Below are 23,116 nucleotides of genomic sequence, written 5' to 3'. Positions count from 1 at the left end.
ATATTTTCTGTATTCAAAATGTAATAGGCGTCTAAATTGGATAAGGAGGAAGGGAGGAAAAAAAAAGACGAATCGAAAGTTAATTTAACCGGTGAACAATAAATATCGAAGATCATTGCGACGCGTAATTTTTTCTTTTTCAGCTTCGTGCAGGAGTTTGCATCTCCGCCTGCGGACGGGATTACTTTGCTGCTGGAGACCTTACGTGGGGTTCAATTGGCCCAAAGCTCACCGCCGAGTTCAGGGCAAACCGGGCCCAGAATTGGCACCAGAAGGGCCGCCCTGGACGAATTGGGCTGCGTGGAATGCTTGGCGGCGTGCGGCGAACGGTGTGCCGACGCGCCACGGCTGCTGGTTCAGGCGCAGCCCGGACTCCTGGCACTCGCGGTTTGTCTGACCAGCAGTCTGAACCGGTCCCGAGTTCTGGCCCTTCAGGTAACAATCGCCACTTCCGCCCGGGAGGCGTCGCGTTACCGTTAGATCAAAAGAAATCGGCTTCGCGGCCACCGCGCGAACGCGGGACCAATTTTATCAACCCCCATCGGCGTCGTGGACCAGTCCCCGAGTTGCGCGAAATGCCCGACCGTGCATCGATCGTCGGTGCAATTAAAAGTTCTTTCTGTTTAATATAATTTAGGTACATATATTTTGTGATTTTTCTTTTTTTCCTCCGTCTTTATTTTTGATGAAAGCGGAGTGATCTCAAAAGGTGGGACAGTCGCTATATCGCTCGGTCGTCTTTTAATATCCGCTACGCGAGATGTTTACACAGTCGGCGCAAATCGCGGCTGAAGATATCGATAATAACAGTAACTCGATATACTTACGCGAAAGCGATGAAACATTTATGCACCTTACGCTCGGGGAAAAAAAAGAAAAATGAATAAATAAATAAGTAAAGAAGTTACCGCGGAATGAAGTGGCCAGTGGGTCATCCCGTCTTGTGCAATAAGTTAATGCTCTCCGGCCGTTTGGTGGATTCTTTTTTTTTTTTTTCTCCGAGTCGTCAAGACGGGGTCGTAAACGCGTGTTCCGAGGCGATACGCTCGACGGGCGGCGGCTCCGTTATTTCGAAGGTGCTTCACCGACGGAACCAGTTTTTGTCGCTTATCCGCCGAATGTTACTCGATCGAGAGCGTTGGCTCCGTTTACAAACTCACGCGTGCCTGTCACGCAGATGGACTTCTTTTCTTTATCTTCCTGGCTATCGGGACTGGAACGTGTGCACCTTACAGGTGGAATATCGCGATGCGATCAGCCGTTCGTTCAACCTAGAAGAAAAATTACATTATTTCCATGGCACGTGATCGCCAACTCTAGCAAATCTGCTTTGCTCTGAATTTATATATATGCATATAAATAATAATAAGACCGAAAAGAAAATTGTTTAAGGAAAAACTTTCGCGTATAATTGTACTGAAATTTTTAATAAAAAGGAAAAAAGCAGAGCGAGTTATTTTTTAATTTATTCTGATGATTTTCGCTACGCCCGCAAACAAAAATTATATCAGAAGAAAAAAAGAAGTCCGTCGGTATACCGAACGAAGCAAGAAATCGAAATCAGGTTTTAAATTAATTCACAAGCATCTCGCGCGTTAATTTTTCGACATATCGGAGGTACGATCGTTCCTTTCGGCGAACATGCACCGCGAGTCCTCATTACCTCCTGCGTTCTGTTTATTTGGTACAACGGAATTTGTTTAATTGCTTTTGCAGCTTTTGACGAAAGTGTGTCAAGCACCAGGTGGACACGCGGCTGTCTCGGAAGCGGTATCGACCCTGAGACTCAAATACGGGGAAGGAGGAAGGTTCCGATTTTTAGCCGGCGCTCTTTTGGCTCCAAGAGCAGCTATCGCATTAAGGGTTGCAGGCGTTTCGTTTCTGAATGCTTTCCTCAAATCTGCACCACGCACGCAGACGAAACTGTACATCCAGGTGAGAAATACGATGAAAGCAGCTGCGTACATTCAACACTGTTTTTGTACTTGTCACAAAAATCCTGAAATTCAACAGTTTATCATTTTTTAATTTTATCTCTTATATTTATATATTTTTTTAAATCTTATTTTTATATTAAGAGATTTTACAAGAACTCTTAATTCTTACACTTTGCATTTTTTTTTTTTCCTTTTTTAGGCTGAGGCCTGCGAAGCTGGTTTAGAGCCGCAGGTACTTCAGGAATGGTTGAGGGAGTTCGATGGACGCGAGGAGGACGCTTTAACCGATTTACTGCACAAGGAAGTTCAGAAATGGACGCATAACTGCGTCGACGTGGACGCTCTGCAACGTAGGGTGACGCGCGCGGAGGAAACCTGCAGGATGCTCAGCAAAAAGGTATCGCTTCTGCAGATGCAGCTTGAGAAGCGGAATGACTGCAGCGTGGAAGAGCGCGACAAGTCCGGGTCAACGATCCTTATTACCGCGAAAAGCCCGAAAGTATCCTCGAACGGCGAGGACGAGGGTATCAGCTCCTCGGAGAGATCTAGCAGTCCCGAAAATACGAAGCATCAGGTGAGGACCGGCCGGCAGAAGGGCTCGCCTACGCAAAGCAACGATCAAGAGACGACGATAGACGACGTGATCGAAGAGCTGAGGATCATAGTGAAGGACGCCGAGGAGGAGTTCAGCGACAAAACTCAGGAACTGAACCGTCGTGCTAACAACGGCCAAGAAACCGTCCGCAACGAACAGAAATCAGATAAAAGTGAATTGTACCGATCGAATTCGAAAGTCTCGTTGAACAACTCCGAGAACTGCGTGTATGATAAGGTATCCAAAGATCAGTATGCGGACGTGAAAAAATCGAGTCCGAACGCGATTCAAAATCAAACGAAGGGCGAGCAGGTGACCTACTTCGGCAACGATCACGACTACAGCACAGACTCGGACACGAAGAGCCCCGGCGGGCCGCGCAAAACGTCCAAGTCGTCGATGGAAGGTAGCGTTAAGATCGTCGTGAAGGGTCCTGACGTGGAGGAGGCGATAGTGCCGGCGATTCTACATCCGCAGCCTCCGCGGCGGGCACCGCCGTGCTTATCGGCCATCCTGGCCGCCAGGCACTGCGACTTCGCCGATCACGCGGAGATGTACAACTCTCACGACGAGGAAGTCGAGGAAGAAACCCTGGGTGACGGCAGCGATTCGCTGCTGAGTGCCTCGAAGCTCAAGTATAACAGCAAACATCAGATCTACGACGGACAGATAAGGGGTATCAACGATGGTGAAGATCATTTGCAGAAGCATACTAAGAGCGACGCTATATTGATAAGCTCGAATCGCATCGACCTTAAGCTCGGAAAAAGCCTCGACGATCTGCGCCACTTCGGTGATAATGAGACGAAGAGTCGAAAGACGTTGAGAGGCTACGAGGTCTCGAAAGCGAAAATTACGGATGTCAGACCGATCAACGGTTACAGGCAGCTCGACTCCGTTCCGAAAGGTTTTGAGACGTCCTCCGGGCGATCGGCCGACCAACGGACGATCCATCGGCACAGCTCCAAGTACAGAAGCGAGATAGAGAAGAGGAAGTACCTACGTCGCTCGGCTAGTCACGATTATCTCGAGTCGAACGTGTCCAGCCCGCAGTCGAGACGGTCGGGTAGCAGGGTGGAGTGTCGCATCAGGAAGTTCGAGAGTTTGAATTCTTTCGACGAGCACCGTAGCCTGCAGAATTACGAGAGATCGTACGAGTCGGAGAATCCCGTCAAGCAGGAACCGGCGTCGCTCCTGATCGATTCCTCCAGATACAAAATGCGCAGATCGGAATCCTTTCATCACATCTCTTATCACGGGTCAAAGAAAGATCAATGCTCGTCAAAGGGAGAAAGCGACAGTGGTCTTTTCTACATCACGGACTTTAATCTGAAGCCTGTTGTTACGAGGCGACCGCGGTCGATCGACGCGCCGAAGTCACCGAGTCTGATAACGAAGTCTCTGGACCGAATTGACGAGGGTCTAGATTCGATGGTCGACATTGTTATTACGCAAGAGCAAAGCCAATGGAAAGGGGATAAGCGTCAGTCAAAGGCGACCAAATCGCGCGATGACAAGCAGCCGACGAGATCGAGGGCAATCAGACCGGACGACTTCTGCGGCAACTCTTCGGAGTTTGATCAACAGGGAAGGCGGGATAATCTCGTTTCTAAAAACAGACATATCAAGAATGACGAGCTGTATCACGTTAACAATAAACAAATAAAAAGTGACGAATTTTACGAGGAGCAAAAAACTCGCGAATGGAATTACCATAACGAGTTAAATTATGCAAAAAGCAAGGGCGAAACTAACTTGGATGACTCACCCGTGATATTGTCGAAAAATAGCTTGAGACACAATTCTTTTTGTCAGACAGACAAAGTCGGCAATAAGTTTTCAGGCAGACCGAACGAATCGGGAATTTTTGCCGGACGTACATACGACACATTCGGTCTTGGAAAGAGTCGTTTTAACGCCGGCAAATATTCAGGAAATCAGCAGATTAAAGAGAATCCAATTAGTCGAAGAAACACAACGTCCTCGTTGATTGGGAAACGTGGAAAAGTAACAGACGTTGTTTCCGGTCTTTATTGAACGCTCAAAGCATAAATTTCACTTCAAGTTCTAAAATAAACCAATAAAAATAATTTATACAGTCTTTAGCTTTACACTAATCATGAAAAATGGGTAAGAGTTCTTGTAAAATTTATTTAAGGATAATGAAATACTACGTTTTGGGGTAAAATAATAATAGAACAAGTTCGATTTCTTATCTTATAAAAATACTTCAAATGTATTACAGTATTATATTAACCGTATTAAAAATAAAATAAAAATTGTATTTTTTTAAATTCTATTTGTAAATTAAAAAGAAATAAGATTTTAATAATGTATGAGAAAGCACAAAGAGAGACAGATAGAATATAATCGATACGTTATATCATTCTATACACGTGCACATTATTCCTTGTTAAATAGAAATCGAATAGAGAATGATTTCGAGTGCAATATTTTTGAGTATTATTACACTGGTAACAAATACATTTACATCAAATATATGTATACAACGAATACATGTTCTTTTTATAACGACAAATAATTTTTCTGGTGATGGACTCTTGTGTGCCTTCACTACATTGTGTGATACAGTTCTTTGTTAACGATTATATATGCAATAGTAGTGCAAGGACTAACAAAGACTGTTCTTTATAGATTTCTATATTGCATGTACATATAAATATGAGATGGAAATAATTCATATTATATATTAGAAAAAAAAATTTAGATCAAGTAGCAGAATTATTTATAACTTATAAAATTATCTTTTCTTGTACAACGGAATAAGAGTAAAACCCTCGAGTTAAGAAATAACTTTATTTCTACATCGCTTTTAATTTATTGTTTTGAGTGCTTAATATCATAAATTAAATAAAAATTGTGTCTATGTAACATTTTGTTTAATAAAACTTGTTTTTTATTAATATAAAAACCGAATGAGATTCAATTCAACTTGCAGTTGCATGTAGAAGTGTACTCGTGACTTCACTTAATTCATGGCAGGAACCACGCGCATTTCTATGAATCATTTCAGAGTTATTTAACATTAAAGATGCATGTAGTTTGTCATGTGTTTGCTCAAGAAATTGTGGTTTATCTAAAAATAAGATTATGCATAGTTTTTGTTATAAAAGTAAACTTTATATTGTTATATCGCAATTTACACCAAATATAGTAACTAGTTCGATTACCTTGAACTGTCGATAACAGATAAGAGAGCTCCTCTTGAGTTGAAACATATTGGAATTCATCACCGCAAGCACCTTTCAAAACTGTAACCACATCTGATCTTGGATTGTAGAAATACAATCCCTGTTTGCGACTACTAAATTCATTAATCAATGTTTTCATTCCCTAAATCGGGAAAGAAAAAATATCTGAATTTAATACGGTTTATAATTTAATCGTTTTGCTTAAACGTAAAATTAAAGGTAACACAATAAAAAAAAAATATTTTTTTTGTAGTATTTAGTATTTAATAAAAAAGATATTACCTTAGCAGCTGTAAAGTCCGCTCCTAAAATATATCTACAATCAACGACGACCGGTACTTGACTAGATCCTTGCTTTATACCAGCGTTACCAACCGATTGTTTTATAAAATCGACAGCCGGGAAATACAAGCTGTTTCCTGGAGTAACCAGTAAGTATTCTGCACCACAGTCAGTCTATAAAAAATATATTTCTTTGTTCACAGTTTTAAAATTTAAAATAATTATATATAAAAAAAGATTTTTTTATTAAAATTTAATTTTTTGCTACGTACTGTGTATTTGTCGACGTGAACTGTAGGTCTTGCAGAGGGATACAACAGGAACATCAGATTTATGCCGACCCCCGATAAAATACCGTATTCCACACCAATGAGGAGACAAAACAAAAAAGTAACAAACATCGGTACGAGATCCTTTTTGCTCGATTTCCACATCAGTTTCACAACCTCGTACTCAATCATGTATATTACCGCACAAATAATTACGGCCGATAATGAAGCTAGAAAAAGAGTAACAATTATGCCAAATTGTTTTTCGCATACTCTTGCACGCGTTAAAATGGTTTCTTACCTTTTGGGATGTAATAGAAATATGGCGTGAGCAGACTAAGGGCCAGTAAGATTAGAATTCCGGTGTATAATCCGCCCATTGGAGTCTTAACGCCGCTGGCATGATTCACCGCTGATCTACTGAACGATCCTGTAACCGGCATAGAACTCGCGCAAGACCCAAGAACGTTACAGATTCCGAGCGTCAGAAGTTCTTGGGAAGCATCAACTTTGCCCTCATTCATGAAGGCCTTAGCTATGGCTACGTTGCCGAGCACTGCTATTATCGGCACTAGTATTATAGAAGTACCCAATTCTGAACACATTTGCGTGAAAGTAAAAGTCTGATTATTTATCTGTGTAGAAAAAGGTGGCAGGCCAAACGGTGGAAGACCAGATCTCACTGGACCAGTGAGAATGAACGGAGATTCAGACTCGGACGAGTCGTATTTGTAAGCAATAACCGAGCAAATGACAACAACAATCGCGTTCCGCGCCGTAGAGATCAACCATATCGATTTCTTGATTATACGCTGATAATTCGTCGACTTCTTGCCGATGGCATGCAACTTGACATCCTTCATTTTCTGCAAAATGTACGAAATTTAATAAGAGAGCATATCGAATATCATAACAATACTAACAAATATAAAAGTTCGATTATTACCCTAAACAGCAATAGAATTGCAATACAAGAGAGACTCATTCCAGTGTCCCATAAACTCGTGTCACCGATATTTTGAAAGACTTTAATTAAAGTATCCACGAATCCTTGAGACGAAATCTTTAAACCTAACAATCCTTTCAGTTGTGAAGCAACGATTATGACGGACGTCGCTGAAGTAAAACCCACGGTAACTGGTATCGAGATAAAGTCTATAAGTACACCTACAAAAAGCGCAAACACATAACACCCATTAATTAAGCCGTAAAAAATTCCGATCAAACCGAAACATGAACGAAATTAGTTAAAAATAGCATTGAGTTTATTCGGAAATTGTAAAACTTTCAGCAACTCTCGCGAATAATTTTAAATAGAAATGCCTTTTTGCCGCTTGAAAATTTATTTCTATCCTATCGCATGTTCGATGTTTTATTTTAAATAAAACATTTTCTTATTTATTTAAATTAACATACCTAATCGTAAGCATGCCATTAGCAATTGCAGGCAACCGGATAAGAATGCCAGAAGTATGGCGAAATCAGCATTTCTTCCCTGGACATAGTCATGAGTCATGAGTGCCATGAGCGCGGTAGGGCCGATAGTAATATCCTTACAGGATCCAAATATCACGTACACTATCGCGCCCATAAATGCAGAGTAAAGACCATACTGAAAGCAAAATATAATATTACTAATCAATCTATATTGAAGATAAGATTAATAAAAAAAAGTCTTTAACATTTGCTATTAACAGAATTTTATTAAAACTTGCATTGAAACATCATCGACTGCAAGATATCGATGCTCTTTATTCATTAATATTTTAACAAAGGTACTCATATTTACAGTCTAATAAATTTTATCACGAAATTAAATTATTTCTGTTACAAATATTAAATATTGTATTATATACCTGAGGTTCCAGACCAGCCAGAGTCGCATATGCGAGTCCTTGTGGCATAACGGTAAGACCGACTGTTATGCCGGCTATAACATCGCTAAGGAATTTTTCCGAGTTGTATTTCGGCAACCATGCTAGAATCGGCACGCGTCTCGATGCTAATTTACGTAGCCGATCGGTGCAATTTTTATTTTTCCAACGATCAGCTTCAGTAGCCATCCTGGATCAAGCCAGCTTCTTAAACGAATAAAACATATAAGTCTTTCCCGTATGTGCCCATGCATATAACATTCTAGATTTAAATAAATGTAAAATTAAAAAAAATTGTCAACGATAAAACATTATTTCTCGTAAAGAAAAGAGTTAGCTCTCGCATGCAAATTTTCCATAAAAAATAATTTAATCGTCACATTAATTACATATAATTAAAAAATGTTTTCCTAAGACTTTAAGTAGACACTTCACAAATGAACGAAGCTACAAACCGTTAAAGAGGTCAGTGAACAGATAAAAGAAAACAAAACGCAATAAAAAAAAAAAGATTTTCTGAAATTCTATTCTAACTATATTATTTAAGAAAATTAATCGGCAATTAATTCTCCTAAATCAATCAACGTCAAAATTATATCATCCAATAATTGGCTTTAAATAGATAAAAACGTAAATAACGCAACGATTAAATCCACCTATCTTTGAATGAGCCTGCAATCTTATCTGCACTTACTCGCGCATTACATGTTTATTTAAACCGTAACGTAATCCTAACATACAACTCGCGTCGCAAACGCGTGCAAGATCACGTGCGTCTCGTATGTCAGATACGATTAAACTTACCGTTGACGACAAACGTGAAATCGGAACCGGAACAACAAATCGATTGAGGATGGAAAAACGCTTCGCGAAGGCAAATACTTTCACTAAGAGAGAAACGGGCTTCAACGCGCAAATTCACCTTTTTCCTTTTTTTTTTCTTCCTTTTCCGTGAAGGCACATTAATTCATAAAAGTCACACGTGCCACTTAACGTATTGAACCGATCATTTCGATATGCACCGCAAAGCTCTCTCGTGCTTACAAATTCCAGCGGACTCTAGACTGAAAGTACGCGCGTTCTGTCATGCCCCTTATATACCCGGATAACAAGCCGAACTTACATCGGTTGGGGAAAAGTCGCTGTTAACCTTCGCACTTTTTTATATAAGAATCGCAAAAAATACATTAATCTGCACGTTTACCCGTATCACGGAATGCTAAGATTCATTAAAAGGTCTCGGCATCGATTCTTTTAATAATTGGATTGCATTAAAAAATATATATATACAATACTTTTCACACCGGACGCAATATATCACATCGCGGACACACGAGAAAAGTTATGTATTATTTAAAAAAAAAATACCAACTATTTTTTAATTCTTTTTTTTTTTTTCAGTTGAAAATATCACTTGATATCGTTCTTTATGCTAGTACGTACGTACATGTTAAAAGCCAGAAGCCTATTGTAAAAGTATTATGTCAAATGGCAATGCATTAACATAAAAATACAATGAAAGTAACCATGACATAATTAAGTAATTTTCATAACATTTTAGTGCACTTATTCGCTGTACTAATGCATACAATTATCCACGAAAGACCTAGATAAAACGTCGTAGATTAATGGTCTAAATGGCTCATATTTGTAAGAGTTTAAAAGAGTTTCAAGGCTGACCGGGTTAACCACTGACTATCGGGTTGTGGGCAATACTTTCCACATAACAAAAAAAAAAAAAAAAAAAAAAAAAACTTATGCAGATCGCGCTTTAGTGAACATGATTGCCAGGCCTTCAACGTTTCCGCACCGTTTGATTATGCAATTAATGCACATACAAATCATCTTTACGTGTGTCACATACCTCACCTATATCGAATTTCACGCGTTGATAAAGAGAGAATGAGGCGCATCTAGCAGCATGCCAACGTCGTTTATCCGTGACGGATCCATTGAGTCGCTCACCAGGTTGTTCACCAGATTGTGCGAAACGCGAAAACGAACGCCGAGATCTGTTCGAAAGCGTGTGCAGCCTTGACCCGTTAATATACTCTGGAATATAATTAACGAATATGTATTTTCTTCTCTCGTTATTTTCTAATGAAAAAGAAGCGGTATTCTCTAACGATAATCACGTAATCTAATCGCAGTGTTGCTCGTGATGCATCCTCTCGTGCGTCGAGGACTCTCGTTTTAATAGTCGCGTGCCGGCTGTTTATCAGATACTTCAGCAGTCATCAAGCGTTTCAGTTTGAAGCGTTATATATTGCGACCCAATTGGCAGGCAGTCAGTCCCATTAGCTCGAAGGACACTTGTGCGATCTCGCATACCAAGAATTTCTACTAATTGTCTCGTGATCAACCATTGATCCCTAACGCCAGTAAAGGGAGAAGACTTTGTCCCAACTGCTCGTTATCTTAAAATAAATAATTTTGTTTTAATAACACGAATAGATTAATGAGATTCGTGATAAATTATGTGCTGTAATACTGAGTAATATTATTCTTACTACTTAATAGAATTAAAAATTTTGAGAAAAATGTCTATTATAAAAATATAACAATTCTGGAAAACTTTGTTTTTGCATAGAAAAAAAGCTCTTATAAATACAATAGAATGCTACTAACATAACTTTTAGAACTGAATTTGTATATGTATGAAGTTTGTTTCTATCACTGTATGTATAAAGTGCATTCATTTGCAATACAGCATAACAAAATCATTAACTGTTACATTTCTTTTCACCAATTATTATATTTATTCCCGAGAAAATATACTCCTATCAACACAAGTGACAAATAATAATTTTTACAGATAATAATTCTAGAATTACAGTATGGCCCTTAAAACTTTCAGTGATAACGTTCTCTATTAAAAACTATAATTTATATAAATAAAAGACAAATAAAAATATAAAATTATTACTCTATAATAATTATTTGTGTGTTTTTTCTATTAGAATTTTTCAGTTTTATCGAAATTTATAAATATTTTCTTAATTGTCGCTTCCTTCATTTAAAGATAGCCTTCAAGTCCAAATATTTGCCTAAACTGCCTTGTTTTATGCAACATATATTCAGCTAATGTAAATTATATTTGATTTACTTAGCTACTTTTTATCTGAAATAAATCTTGAATTATTACTATATTTAACAATTAAGATAACAAACTCTAACAAAACACAATGTGCAATTTACACGGTGCATATTTCGTCAAAACTGTTGTAATAGCACAAATCTCTGCTTCCTAATCGTACCTAGGACGTGTTTTGTGCCCGACCGATGCAGGCGCACCTTGTTAAAAGATCGCTAGTGCTTTATCGACGCGATATGTGCCAAGCGAGCTACAAAGTATCCTCTGTCAAACTATTTTGTTACGCATACGAACTATTATTCTATTTAACCAGCAGAGACTTACGGAAGCCGAGTCCAGGCCGCTTCGTCGAAGTACGTCACCACGTTCGGAATATGAAGGATGCTTATACGTGCAATGTAACAGAGTGCGTGCGACAGTATATCCTGCAAAAATCCGCCGGATGAGCTACATGACTCCGCTGTTTGATTTCATCCGAAATATGGAAACGGTCGAGCCCGAATGCGCTCGCCCGAACCGGCATCCGCGCGTCACGACCAGCCACGGCGTTTCCACTTGTCAACGCGATGACTCACAGTCGAGTCGAGCTGCCAACTAAAAAAAGTGATAGCAACTAATAGCGGCAAGTGCATTCCTACTTACGTCACGGGGAGGAATGACCCGCGGACGCGAGAGAGGTTTGTTTCTTCTTTCGAACGGCGCGGACCTCCAAAGACTCACCGTGAATAACAACGCGCTTGGAAAAGCGTTTGCTGTGAATTCACGCAGAAATATCCACCGATTTTCTTCTTTTTTTACTCGGACAATTCTCGCCCGTAGCCATCGTTTTACCTTTGGGCCGCTTTTTCGCAACGCAGATTCACGCGGATCAAAGATTCTGATTGGACGACGGTCGATTGATAAAAAGGAAATGGCGACTATCGACACTGGCGTTGGTGACGCGTGCGGCCATCTAAGTTATTCGCGTGGTCACAGGTCATCTGTCCTTGGCGTCTTCGCTTCAAACTTCAGACCGTTTGGAATTTCCACTCCTAACTTATCCCGCGGCGGTATCATTGGGTTTTATCTCGCGTATCTTCGTCGCATTATCCGTCTATCTCGCCGCTGATCATCTCGCCCGCTATTTCGCCGCGATCTTTGAGCCCGCCAGCGTACCGAACGCTCGGCATCGGTGCCCGCGATAAATGTGAAAGTTCGTCGTCATCGTCGCGATTGGCCGCGATCGGCGAGCGAGACGGTTCTGAGTGCGCCTGCCCGACACGAGATTACGAATCGACGACATCCGTTGAAAGGCGCCTGTCTCCATCCTCCTCGCACTTCTCGCGCCGTCGGCGACCACCACCGATTTTTCTACGCGCTTGCCTTGCACCTCCTCGCCAACCAGTGTGACTCATAATAACACGGTAATGACATCATTATAGCGTTACACACAACTACGTCTCGACCGAAATCTGCTCGTCTGCGGGACGTCGAGAGCCCGTCTAATCTGCGATTTCTGCGATTCTAAAAGTCTGTTCCGAGCTAGACGCACCTTCGACATACTTGAAACTAACGGCTCAAACTGTAATGCCAAACAATAACTTCTCCGCCTATGCTTAGATCGCCCTTTGCTTGAGTGGTCGACTAGATTTTGTCACGTTTCGTCTCTTTACAGAATGTCAGCGTGCAGCACGTGAAGGAACGAGTATCGGTAACACCCCGACGACGTTGAGAGATCGGAGTACAACAGGATTGGCACATTGCTCTTGAACCATCTGTGGAAGCAATGATGGACATAGAGACACCAGAATTCCTGTCAAAGGATGACGAGATCCAATATTGGATGGATCTCGCGAACCAACTGCTTCAAAGGTAGATTTATTTTCTCGTTAGACTCCAGAGAAAGAAAGTATAATCCTTTGAGGTCAAAGTGACATCGAAATATACTATCGTTTGATTTTTAAACAGTTTTAACGATATTGATAACTAAATAAAAATTATTGATCTAAAAAATTGAAAATAATGTTTATTAATGTCACAGGAAAGATGATGTTGAGCGGGAATTGGAAGAGTTTCAAGAGAATTCACAGATGCTAGAGAAAGAGTTGGAGACTTCCTTGGAGCAGGCTGAAAAGACAAATAGAGAATTGAGACAGAGAAACACAAGACTAGCCACAGAAGTTGAACAGTTGAGAACGCGACTAGATCAACAGTCTACGGATTGCGCCATGTTTCAGGGAAAGGCACAAGATTTACAGCAACAGCACGAACATCTGTTAAAATATATCAGGGAACTTGAGCAAAAAAATGATGACCTGGAAAGAGCACATAGGTATTTTATATTTTTGTATCAAATTGATTAATAATTTAAAGGTAATAAAAACAATGATATTGTTCTCACAGGATAAATAGGGTTACAGAAGAGGAAATAGAAGCTAAGTTTAATTTAGCTATAGAAAAGAATGCCTTACTCGAGTCAGAACTCGATGAAAAAGAAAGCCTGAAGGTTATAGTGCAAAGACTAATGGACGAAGTTAGAGGTAATAATTTTTTTTTTATTTTATTTAACGCAACGACTACTAATTTTGCAAATTTTTAGACTTGAAACAGGAGATACAAGTACACGAGAGGCATCATGCAGATAATAATAAAACCTCTGAAAAAGTTCGTAGCATCGTCGATAGTAACAAACTACAGGCCGAATTGGAATCGAATTCACCCGCTAGCCAAATAGTCACGCAAACTATAGCACAGAATAACACAACGACTTCGCCGATAAAAAGTAGGTTATGTAAAATTTTTGTTAAGACAAAGTGTATTTTTAATTTTGCATCAAAGAGAGAATCGTCAAAATTGGTCAATGTAACAAAATGCAGACATCAAAAGGTGCTTGAATGGTTAAATTTGTTAAAATGTATTGCATGAAACCAAAATTAATAGAAATATTTCATCTTTTTTTTTTCTATGCTTATTTTACTTTTGTTTTAAAATATATATCCATTTAATAACTGATGGAATTAAAAAAAAAAGATCGTAACAATGTGCAATATGCATTGATGTAATTAAATAAATATTTTTAACAGTATTTTTTATTTTATTTTTTTTTTTTTTTCCAAATATTCTTTCGATATAACATTAACGTTATATCAAAGTCATTAATTTTTATCTTGTATTTTTCACTAGTTGGACATGGAATGGTAGGAAACAATGTTATTGGAAACAACAATAATAATATGAGCCAACCATTACCACCCTGCACTAGAATACTGGCAATGAATATGATTGGCGATCTTATGCGAAAAGTTGGGGTAAGTATATGCAATACCTTCATAATATATTTTTTAGTAAAATTTTTCTAAGCTTGAGGCATGGCTTATTTGTTTTTTTTCTTTACACAGAACGTGAATTATACCTTTTATGGTTTTCGTATATGATTTTAATAGTCCAAAGCAATTACCTTTGTTTAATTAGATTCAGTTTTTATAATGCACTCGTATAAAAATATAACATCACAATTAAATTGTCGAAACGTATAAATAATTCGCAGTAAATAACACGTAAATATTACCTGTACGTTGTAAATAAGTCGAACTCGATTTTGCACTTGGAGTCGGGAGGTAGTGTGATGGCATTTTGGTAGCTTGACAGGTGGGTTTGTATGGGCTGTCGGAGAATAAAGTGCACTTGTCCGAGTGGACAAAAATCGAGTACCACCTCGTCTACCGGCCCATCGACGGCCCAGACTCACGCGTCTACTCAGTGTATAAGGCAACAACCTAGACCGACCGCGTGCAGATCTTCCTCGTGATTTCTCACCATTAAATTATTTTACATCTCCTTAAAGAGCAGGTCTCAATATTTTATTTTTTCGTTATTAACGCTTTTGCTCATCCACACTTTTATTCTTGGTTTATGCATTGCCGAATATTCCATACTCAAATGTTCAAACAGTGACTGTACATACGCCTAATATTCTTTATTCAACCTACGTCACCACTTTGTTAATTCAACAACCTTTAGCGATCTTTATCTATTTAACATTTATCGCGCTATCGTAGCTTTGAAGATATTAAAGAATAGCCCATTTCTAATCACAATTGTTCTTTCCTGCAGGCGTTGGAGAATAAGCTGAACACGTGCAGAAACGCGTTTAGAGAAGATCAAGTCCGCGATCATTACAGGTAACGCTACAGTCACGTTTTAATCATGTTAAATTGTGTTGTTATACTCCTGTTTTATCGTGTACTGTATTCGCAAATTAACGTTACGATAAATTCACTATACACATTTTTATAATCTCTTCCTGTTGACAATCGGTCTCGAAAGCACGTTTTGCGATATCGTTCTCGAAACAAAATCGCACAAAATCATACAGTACGTGATATATTCACCGACTTAATCGTACTTATTGTTAGTGTAACATGTCGGTTGTGCTTTTATCGATTATGCTTATTATGGTCAGCGCTAAGACTCGCAATTTATATATTTTATATATTTAAGATTTTTTACGCAATATTACGTAGCACTGATCTTAGAACATCGAGATATTTAATAGAAGTAGAGCTAGTTCTTTCACTTGATAGATGACTGCCTTTATTACTTCTTTTTTTTTTTTAATTTAATTTAAAATAAAAAATTTCTTTCGTCGTGTTATATTTAACTTTTTTGCTCATTTACGACTAATTGTAATGTGCTGCTTTTATATATATATATAATGTATATATATGAAACTCATAGCTTGTTTGCTTAAGCTTTTTAGGTAATTATTTTATTAATTAAAAATTAAGTGTATAGGTAACTAATGGCAATGACATAATATTTAAATCATTTGTCCATTTCCTAAACGTGTTGTGCCATGTTAAAATATGTTCAAGAATTATCATATCGTTATTTCATGAATTAGAAGCTACATGAAACTTACATATAATTTGATCAAGTCTAATAATTTTTTTTTCTTGAAATTAAAAATCTATTTGTACACATATTTATTTCGCGTGTACGTAAACTCAAACAATGATATTTCACACTTGTGTCGCATGCATATGAATGATCTTAATGTAAAGTGCAATAGATAACATTTCCTTCAATATTTAAATTTGTATATATATGTATAAATTTGAACACGAACTAAGATTTGCACATAATGATACATACGCGCTCGCACGTATATAGTTTTTTCCAAATCACAATTCCATTGCAATAATAATAGTGTAACTACGTATTTTTACACAATACTCGGCTTGTTAGCACACAAAAAAAAAAAGAGGGAAGACGTTGATTATGAAATATATTTTTTTATAATTAACGTAATAGTTAAATTTTGCGCGTGTGTTGGATGAGAAAAGATTTTTGCCAAGTACAAAATTATGAAAAACTGTGTTAATTGTAATTAGCTATGCGTTCTTAAATTAAGTATTAATACATGCGTGTACATAATGTATATACATACATGCACAAAGCACAACGTGCAAATATATTAAGAAGTTCGGTCCTGTAACATAAAAGTACGATAATGCGTAATATTTAGACAACTTTAAAACGGTGTTCATGTTTAAAAGAAATTTTTATACTGTGTCTACTGCCATATTGAATTTATTCTAAACGTGAAATTAATTGTGGCTCATTTTTATAAAGATATTGAAAAATTATCTCACGTGTAATACAAGAACACGAAAACCGACCTGTAGATTCCTTGCACGATTAGCCACCGTTACGTTTATTGCATCCTTATGCACAATGTGAAAAGAAATTTATTGCATTTTCTTTTAAACCATAGGTCTAATTAATTTTTAATTCTGCGCATTAGCGAATTTATGTTTAATGTTAGTCGTTGCAAATATACTTGTTCCCTTTTTTTAAAGCATTAGTTAAACGTCAGTTATAACAAAAAATATTGCGTTTGTTGAATTAGAACTAGACGACAAGTCCGAAGCCCAGCCACAGGAATCACATTCGAGTGTAAGCGAATATAAGGAAAGGATATAATGTCGCAGCGATCATATGTCCGTACATCACGTTGCAATCCCGACGTTAACGTTAATCGGATATTTTCTTAACGGTGGATTTGAGTTTCGTTAAGTTAGCCGTCGAGAGCTCACGCAAGATTAAAAAAAAAAAAAGCATCGTTCCAGACTTCGTCATGAGAAAATCCGTTTTCTGATGTATAGAAACATTGAAGAATGAAATCGTCTTTGACGTTCAAGTTTTAGCGATACTCCACGCTGTGTCGACGATATTTGTCGCGATGTCTTATTAAAAACCGTCGCGTAGAATGATTATTCTAATAATTATTTGAAGTCGATAAATCATCGGTGTAATACCCAATTGTTCGAAATACGAAACGGCGAACGGCGATTGTAATTGTTACAGGCGATAATTCTTCAGCGATACCGGCAAACGTCGTTAACAGAGAATGTAGTATCGTTGAGGTACACTATGTAATATTTCCGTTTAATATTTTTGTCACAATAAAGAAAGGATATATATTTTATTACATGAAAAGGAAACCTTACGCGCGCATAGACTTGTTGTAATAATTAAAAAGAAAAAAAAAAATGCATCAGTACTATGGCGACTTCAATCGACCTCTCTATTATGCTAATGTTCAAGTTCAAGCCTATTACGCTACGTTAGAATATAACGAATATATATGATCGCCAGCAACGTATAACCGTGTAGCAAACAAAATTAACCATTATGTAAATATAACAGTAACAAGGTATCGTTACTTATATATTGGAATATTTATATATCTAAATCAGATACTCTCTTTCTCTTTGGATCTAATCGCCATCGTTTCGTAGAGGTTTTCTTTTTTCTTTTTTTTTTATTCCGACGCAGCGCAATACTACAAAAATCGCTTAAAAGGAAAGAAACTTGTAAATATACGCATACAATAAGGGTTTGAGGCAGTAAGATATCGAGTCATGCGAAAGTTTTAATGCTTTTTTATGAAATTGATAGGGAGAATAGAGTTTTATAGTTTTACGAGGGATGATTAAGAATGAGCAAAACCGTTCCACAGTAAAATAACAGCTTACAACTGTTTTGGAAAAAATCTATGAAATTCTTTTTAATTTGTGACTTGCTACGTTATTGTCTCGAGCACTGCACTTGTGTATTAATTTAAGCAGCAGTGATGGAAAAAAAAAATCTTTATTTATTGAAAGCGATATTTGTGACGTTTGTACGTAGTTACACGAGTAATTTGTAATTTATGAAGTTAATTAACGCGTAGGGTGTAACATAATTTGTATTTATCGTTTGTCTATATATAATTAGTGCGTATACTTTGTAAAAATGTGTACTTTTTAGCGCTTCAAACGTATTTCTATATACACAATTCTTCTATTTTTTAAACGATCATCCAAATAAAATTTCTTAATTGAAAAATTAATTACTTTTTCGCGATGAACGATTGGATTGATTCCAATAATTATATATACACACATATATATGTTTATTATAACAAGGGCTAACAAAGTGTAATTGCGCCAATATTACATTCAAGTTTAATTATTTAAACTGCATTATGAGAAAGAAAAAAAAAAAACAGAATTATCAGCAAAACGTAAAAAAAAAAAAAACTGGTTGTCCTGGCTAGAAGATGATAATCTGAAATTGTATTATTATGATACTGTGTGAATTTCACTCAATAAAATCTCTATTAATTTAACGATACGCCATGCACGTACTTATTCACATTTAACAAGCGGCTGGAGAACAGTTGCGACAAAACCGAGGTAGAAATCGTGCGAATTTAGATTTATTTACGAAATGTGTTTATTTTTACACAAATTTTTTTACACAATGCTCAAAATGATTTATGTAACTCGAGTACGATTAGAATCTAATACGTTAAGCACTACATCGGGCCACTATGAAGGTGTCTTACACTAATGCACACTTTTTTATTTTTTTTTTTTAATTTTTTTTATCCGAGTATTGATAATGATATAATGACATTGTTTTAACATTAATGACGACACGAGTAAATAATGAAATAAGAGAAACACCAAACGAACGTTTAATCGAAACAATCATTTAACCAAACTGCGTAAATCTGTAATCATCTGTCCGGTAAACGTAAGCTGTAAAAACCGAAAAAATCACCATCGGTGTCCCCGATGGAACTGAAACAGATTAAAAGGAAACGAAACATTTCTCGTAATTAATATCGCAAAGCTATCAACTTTCGTGTCATTTGAAAATGGATGAAAGGGGGCGGAGAAGGGGGGGTAAGGGGAATAAACACCGGTGGGTGTCTACAACGCGTGTCTCTATGTGAATAAAATAAAATAAAATATATATAGAGCTTGGAATGAAAGTGCTTCATCCACGACGATTGCGAACGATAATTAATATTAATAATTAATAATAATAATGATCGCAGTGAACGGTATGTATGCGGGCTACATAGCGTCTCTTAAGCACGCTCGCCGCGGATTCGCCGGGCCAGCTGGATGTCTTTAGGCATGATCGTGACGCGCTTCGCGTGGATCGCGCACAGGTTGGTGTCCTCGAAGAGGCCGACGAGGTACGCCTCGGAGGCTTCCTGGAGAGCGCCTATGGCGGCGCTCTGGAAGCGCAGATCGGTCTTGAAATCCTGGGCGATCTCACGAACCAGTCGCTGAAACGGCAGCTTCCTGATCAGCAATTCGGTGGACTTCTGGTATCTTCGGATTTCTCGAAGCGCTACGGTACCGGGTCTGTCGATCGGAAATCGCATTCAGTTCCAAGGAACTCAGGCCGGCGGGATTTTTTATATGCGCGCGCGTCATTTTTTTTAATTTAATTTTTTTTTTTTTTTTAATTACCTATAACGATGCGGCTTCTTCACGCCACCGGTGGACGGCGCGCTCTTTCTGGCCGCTTTCGTCGCGAGCTGCTTGCGAGGAGCTTTACCTCCCGTAGATTTACGGGCCGTCTGCTTGGTACGCGCCATGATTCAACCTACAGCAACAATCGTCAACTAAATACCGTCCTCGAGCGTCGAGGGACGAAGGACGCCGCCCGTGGCAAACATTTTTTTTTTTTTTTTTTTTTTTTTTAATATTCTATTGGAGATTCGGATTTACGCGCAGCTGCATTTAGATTACGGTCGCGTGGGTGCTCTTCCGTGTAACGCGTCTGTCGTTAATTGCACGTAATTAAAGGACCGAGCGCAGTCATTGACAATTTATAAACGGCGAGGCGATGACGCGTACAGCGGCGTACACGGACGATGCTTAGAGTGGAGGAACGGGATAAGTGGTGCAACGGTGGTGGTGGCATGGAAGACGAAGTGTGACGAAAGGGGAGGGAGATGGCAATAGTCGCGTGGTGGAGGGTACAGAACCTCGGCTGTACACCGAGGAATATATATGACGTTTTCTGCAGCGACAGCGGCTAACGTACGTACGTGATCCTAGGCGACAGAGGTAGGGAATGAGAGAACGGGGAGAAATTAAAATTAGTCATCGGCAATCCGGCCGGCGCGGTATGTACATGTGAAACTCGACGTACACGACTCTAAAGTCACGTTCGCTAGCTGCCGTCGCCATATCTGCCTTTCAGCGTACATACGTGCACGCACGAAACGGAGGAACCGCGCACCGAGAGAACGCCGAGCGCGCGCGCGTTGCGCAATGCACGAACTTTCGTTCCTACACGACAGCGAGGGAGTGAAGGGATGGAAGAACCGAAGGGGGTGGGGAGAAGGGAACGAGCGAGAAAGAGAGGGAGAGGAAGAGATAACGAGAGTAGAGAGAAAAAAAAAAGAAAAAAAAAAAAACCCACGCGCTGTCAGCCGTGGAATTCGCGTCTACGGAGGGCTGGCGTCCGTTTTCGAGATCGTCGAGGTCCCGACCGACGGCGACGAGAACAGCTTCCCCGATCGACCGACACGGAGAAACGACGGATTCGGCCTTCGTTAGCCGGTCATCCGCGCGACGCCGTTCCCTCTTGCGTCGCCGAACGTCAATCGCAAAATGGTGGCGGATGGAACGCAGCGGCGGCGGCGTGAAAATTCGGGAAACGCGGCTTTTCTCAGGGAATCTCAACCGTCTCCGCGTCCTGGCCGAGTCCCGGTCGCTGACACGCGCGCGCGCGATTTCGGGACGAGGCGATATCGTAGGTCCAGGATTCTACCTACCTGAGACGGGCTATCGAGCACGAAACGGGGCACGCGAACTAGATACACTATCCGTTTCCTCGCACACTCCGATGGCAGTGGACGCTCTCCCGAGTCCACGGCTCTCTCGCGCGTCCCTACCACCCCTCGCCGCCCCCCTGCCCGCCGTCTCTCCGCCGCCGCGGGAAATTAAATCGCGCGAGAGAGACGCGTAGGAGCCCGCGGTCCTCCACCGGCCAATCCGGTGGCGGGCCGTCGACCGGCCGGCGCGTCTTATTGGTCGCCGGTACATCGAGTGCGGTGCGAGTGCCCTGTCAATCGCGTCGAAATCGTACTACGATACGCTCTCCCGACCGCGTTGGTGCCCCCCGTCTACCCTCCCGCGCGGCCCCTCGCCCAGGATTTTCTACCGTGTGCCGTCCTCGCCGTCGCACCCCGCTCGCGCTTGCACCGCCGTACGATTCCCCGAATCCGCGTTGCACTCTCCTCTCTCGCGCGCGCGGAAGGACGCGGACGATGTCGCGCGCACGAAGACGCGACGGCTCCTTCGTCGTCTCGCGCTCGACAGGGCAAGAGCGGAGGGCAGAGGGGGCGGTGGGAGAGGGCAGAGAAACCAGAGTTTGACGGGATCGATGAGACGCCGCGATAATCTAATGAGTTTTCAGGGATGGAATTGCCACGCCGCGTGCCGACGATCGTCCCGACGGGCGCGCGAGAGAAATCAATAACGGTGCCCGCGAAGACGCGGTCGTCCCGGTCCTCGTCGGACGCTTCGCGCGATTATATACGCTTTGTTCGGAAGAACGCTAATCGTCATCTTGTCCGCTCGTCTCGTTGCTGTCGCGTGCGACAGGCACCCTCGCTTCCACAAAAGTAAATAAGAATCGCGGACGCGCGCGCTGTCTGCTCGGACGCGGCCGACCGCGCGCACTTGACGCGCTATAAATGTAGGATACGGCCGTGGGTCCACAAAGAACGGGGGGAGAGAGGCGAAGAGCTTTGTCTCGGCGACCGTCGCTACGCAGACGTTTACCCGAATCATCTAGCTGGGTTTAACTTAGGACCCGGAAAGGCAAAGCCTTTCTGTTAAATATTCCCGAGTCGCAAATGGACCGAGGGAGGCAAAGGAAAAGAGAGGAAAGAACAGAGTTTCTTTACACGGCAAGGCAAGATGGGGGTCACCTCGCGCGTGAAAAATCGGGCACGCCGCGGTCTCGGATTGTCCGCGCGAAATAGTCCCACGTTCGGCCTCCTCCTCGAGGAGGAGAAGAAAACGGGCCGACTGCTGACGCATACATACTCACAACTCGATTACGTCGCGTTAATTCTCTCTCGTTTCGGTCGGATGACCTCCCGGGGCTTATGTAGATCGAGAGAGAAACAAAAGACGGGCAAGGATGCGTGTGTCCGAAAGCGACGACGCGACACTACTGTTTACACGCGAGAGAAAGGCAGCTATCGCCGCCAGCGAATAATAGCGCGGCTCGTCGCGTGACGTAGGACAGGATTATTTCGCGTCTCGCGTATCGAACCGCAAAATCGTGAGATCGATGCCCGACCTACAGACGGGCCAAGGAAGACGGCGCAATTGAGATAGACGGACAGAGAGAGAACGAGCACGCGTGTACGCATCGAGGTTCTTGCGCGTCCACGGAACGCGATACATAGCTCGCGTTCACGCACCTCACGCATCGTTCTCGTCTCGGCGTCACGGCGAATCGATAGCGGCGTGCACCTCCGTGTAAAATACTCGCGCACAGGCG

The 23,116-nt window shown here is 40.6% G+C and overlaps 4 protein-coding genes across 11 annotated transcripts in view; 2 read left to right on the top strand and 2 right to left on the bottom strand.

The window, feature by feature from the left end:
• The window catches only part of Mwh (multiple wing hairs), a 35,043-nt gene extending 29,579 nt beyond the window's left edge, over positions 1–5,464 (top strand). For both annotated transcript variants that reach the window (XM_070666113.1, XM_070666114.1), the window contains 3 exons: positions 144–435; positions 1,717–1,935; positions 2,137–5,464. In XM_070666113.1, the coding sequence (XP_070522214.1) occupies positions 144–435; positions 1,717–1,935; positions 2,137–4,569 (2,944 nt within the window). In that variant the 3' untranslated portion in view covers positions 4,570–5,464. The remainder of the gene's footprint in view (positions 1–143; positions 436–1,716; positions 1,936–2,136) is intronic.
• On the bottom strand, positions 5,334–11,845 carry LOC139108098 (sodium-independent sulfate anion transporter). 4 transcript variants are annotated; one of them, XM_070666125.1, is made up of 11 exons: positions 11,588–11,845; positions 10,305–10,586; positions 10,039–10,221; positions 8,152–8,373; positions 7,712–7,907; positions 7,242–7,462; positions 6,597–7,161; positions 6,299–6,525; positions 6,027–6,200; positions 5,724–5,886; positions 5,334–5,629 (listed from the first exon to the last, which is right to left on the bottom strand). In XM_070666125.1, the coding sequence occupies exons 4-11, from the start codon at positions 8,356–8,358 to the stop codon at positions 5,481–5,483; spliced, it is 1,902 nt and encodes a 633-aa protein (XP_070522226.1). In that variant the 5' UTR covers positions 8,359–8,373; positions 10,039–10,221; positions 10,305–10,586; positions 11,588–11,845; the 3' UTR covers positions 5,334–5,480. The 4 variants fall into 4 exon arrangements, with proteins under 4 accessions (XP_070522226.1, XP_070522227.1, XP_070522229.1 ...); XM_070666126.1 differs by having other exon boundaries at positions 10,034–10,221; positions 11,588–11,844; XM_070666128.1 differs by lacking the exons at positions 10,039–10,221; positions 10,305–10,586; positions 11,588–11,845 and adding an exon at positions 8,974–9,467.
• A 400-nt stretch (positions 11,846–12,245) lies between these two features.
• Positions 12,246–19,353, top strand: Nude (Nuclear distribution protein nudE). Of its 3 annotated transcripts, none has more exons than XM_070666139.1 (8): positions 12,246–12,666; positions 12,918–13,114; positions 13,284–13,574; positions 13,646–13,782; positions 13,842–14,024; positions 14,426–14,550; positions 14,883–15,091; positions 15,356–19,353. In XM_070666139.1, exons 2-7 carry the CDS (start codon positions 13,029–13,031, stop codon positions 15,048–15,050), a joined length of 990 nt encoding a protein of 329 aa, XP_070522240.1. In that variant the 5' UTR covers positions 12,246–12,666; positions 12,918–13,028; the 3' UTR covers positions 15,051–15,091; positions 15,356–19,353. The 3 variants fall into 3 exon arrangements, with proteins under 3 accessions (XP_070522240.1, XP_070522244.1, XP_070522241.1); XM_070666143.1 differs by lacking the exon at positions 14,883–15,091 and having other exon boundaries at positions 12,247–12,666; positions 15,356–15,423; positions 17,154–19,353; XM_070666140.1 differs by lacking the exons at positions 12,246–12,666; positions 15,356–19,353 and adding an exon at positions 12,680–12,826 and having other exon boundaries at positions 14,883–15,339.
• LOC139108107 (histone H3.3A) lies at positions 18,992–22,815 on the bottom strand. 2 transcript variants are annotated; one of them, XM_070666145.1, is made up of 3 exons: positions 22,658–22,815; positions 20,059–20,194; positions 18,992–19,950 (listed from the first exon to the last, which is right to left on the bottom strand). In XM_070666145.1, exons 2-3 carry the CDS (start codon positions 20,184–20,186, stop codon positions 19,668–19,670), a joined length of 411 nt encoding a protein of 136 aa, XP_070522246.1. In that variant the 5' UTR covers positions 20,187–20,194; positions 22,658–22,815; the 3' UTR covers positions 18,992–19,667. The 2 variants fall into 2 exon arrangements, with proteins under 2 accessions (XP_070522246.1, XP_070522245.1); XM_070666144.1 differs by lacking the exon at positions 22,658–22,815 and adding an exon at positions 21,375–21,517.
• Between the last annotated feature and the right edge of the window lie 301 nt (positions 22,816–23,116).

This window comes from Cardiocondyla obscurior, linkage group LG14 (genome assembly GCF_019399895.1).
Source record: "Cardiocondyla obscurior isolate alpha-2009 linkage group LG14, Cobs3.1, whole genome shotgun sequence".
Taxonomy (NCBI): domain Eukaryota; kingdom Metazoa; phylum Arthropoda; class Insecta; order Hymenoptera; family Formicidae; genus Cardiocondyla; species Cardiocondyla obscurior.
Note: the sequence above shows the minus strand (reverse complement) of the source record. Positions and strands in the feature narration are given on the sequence as shown.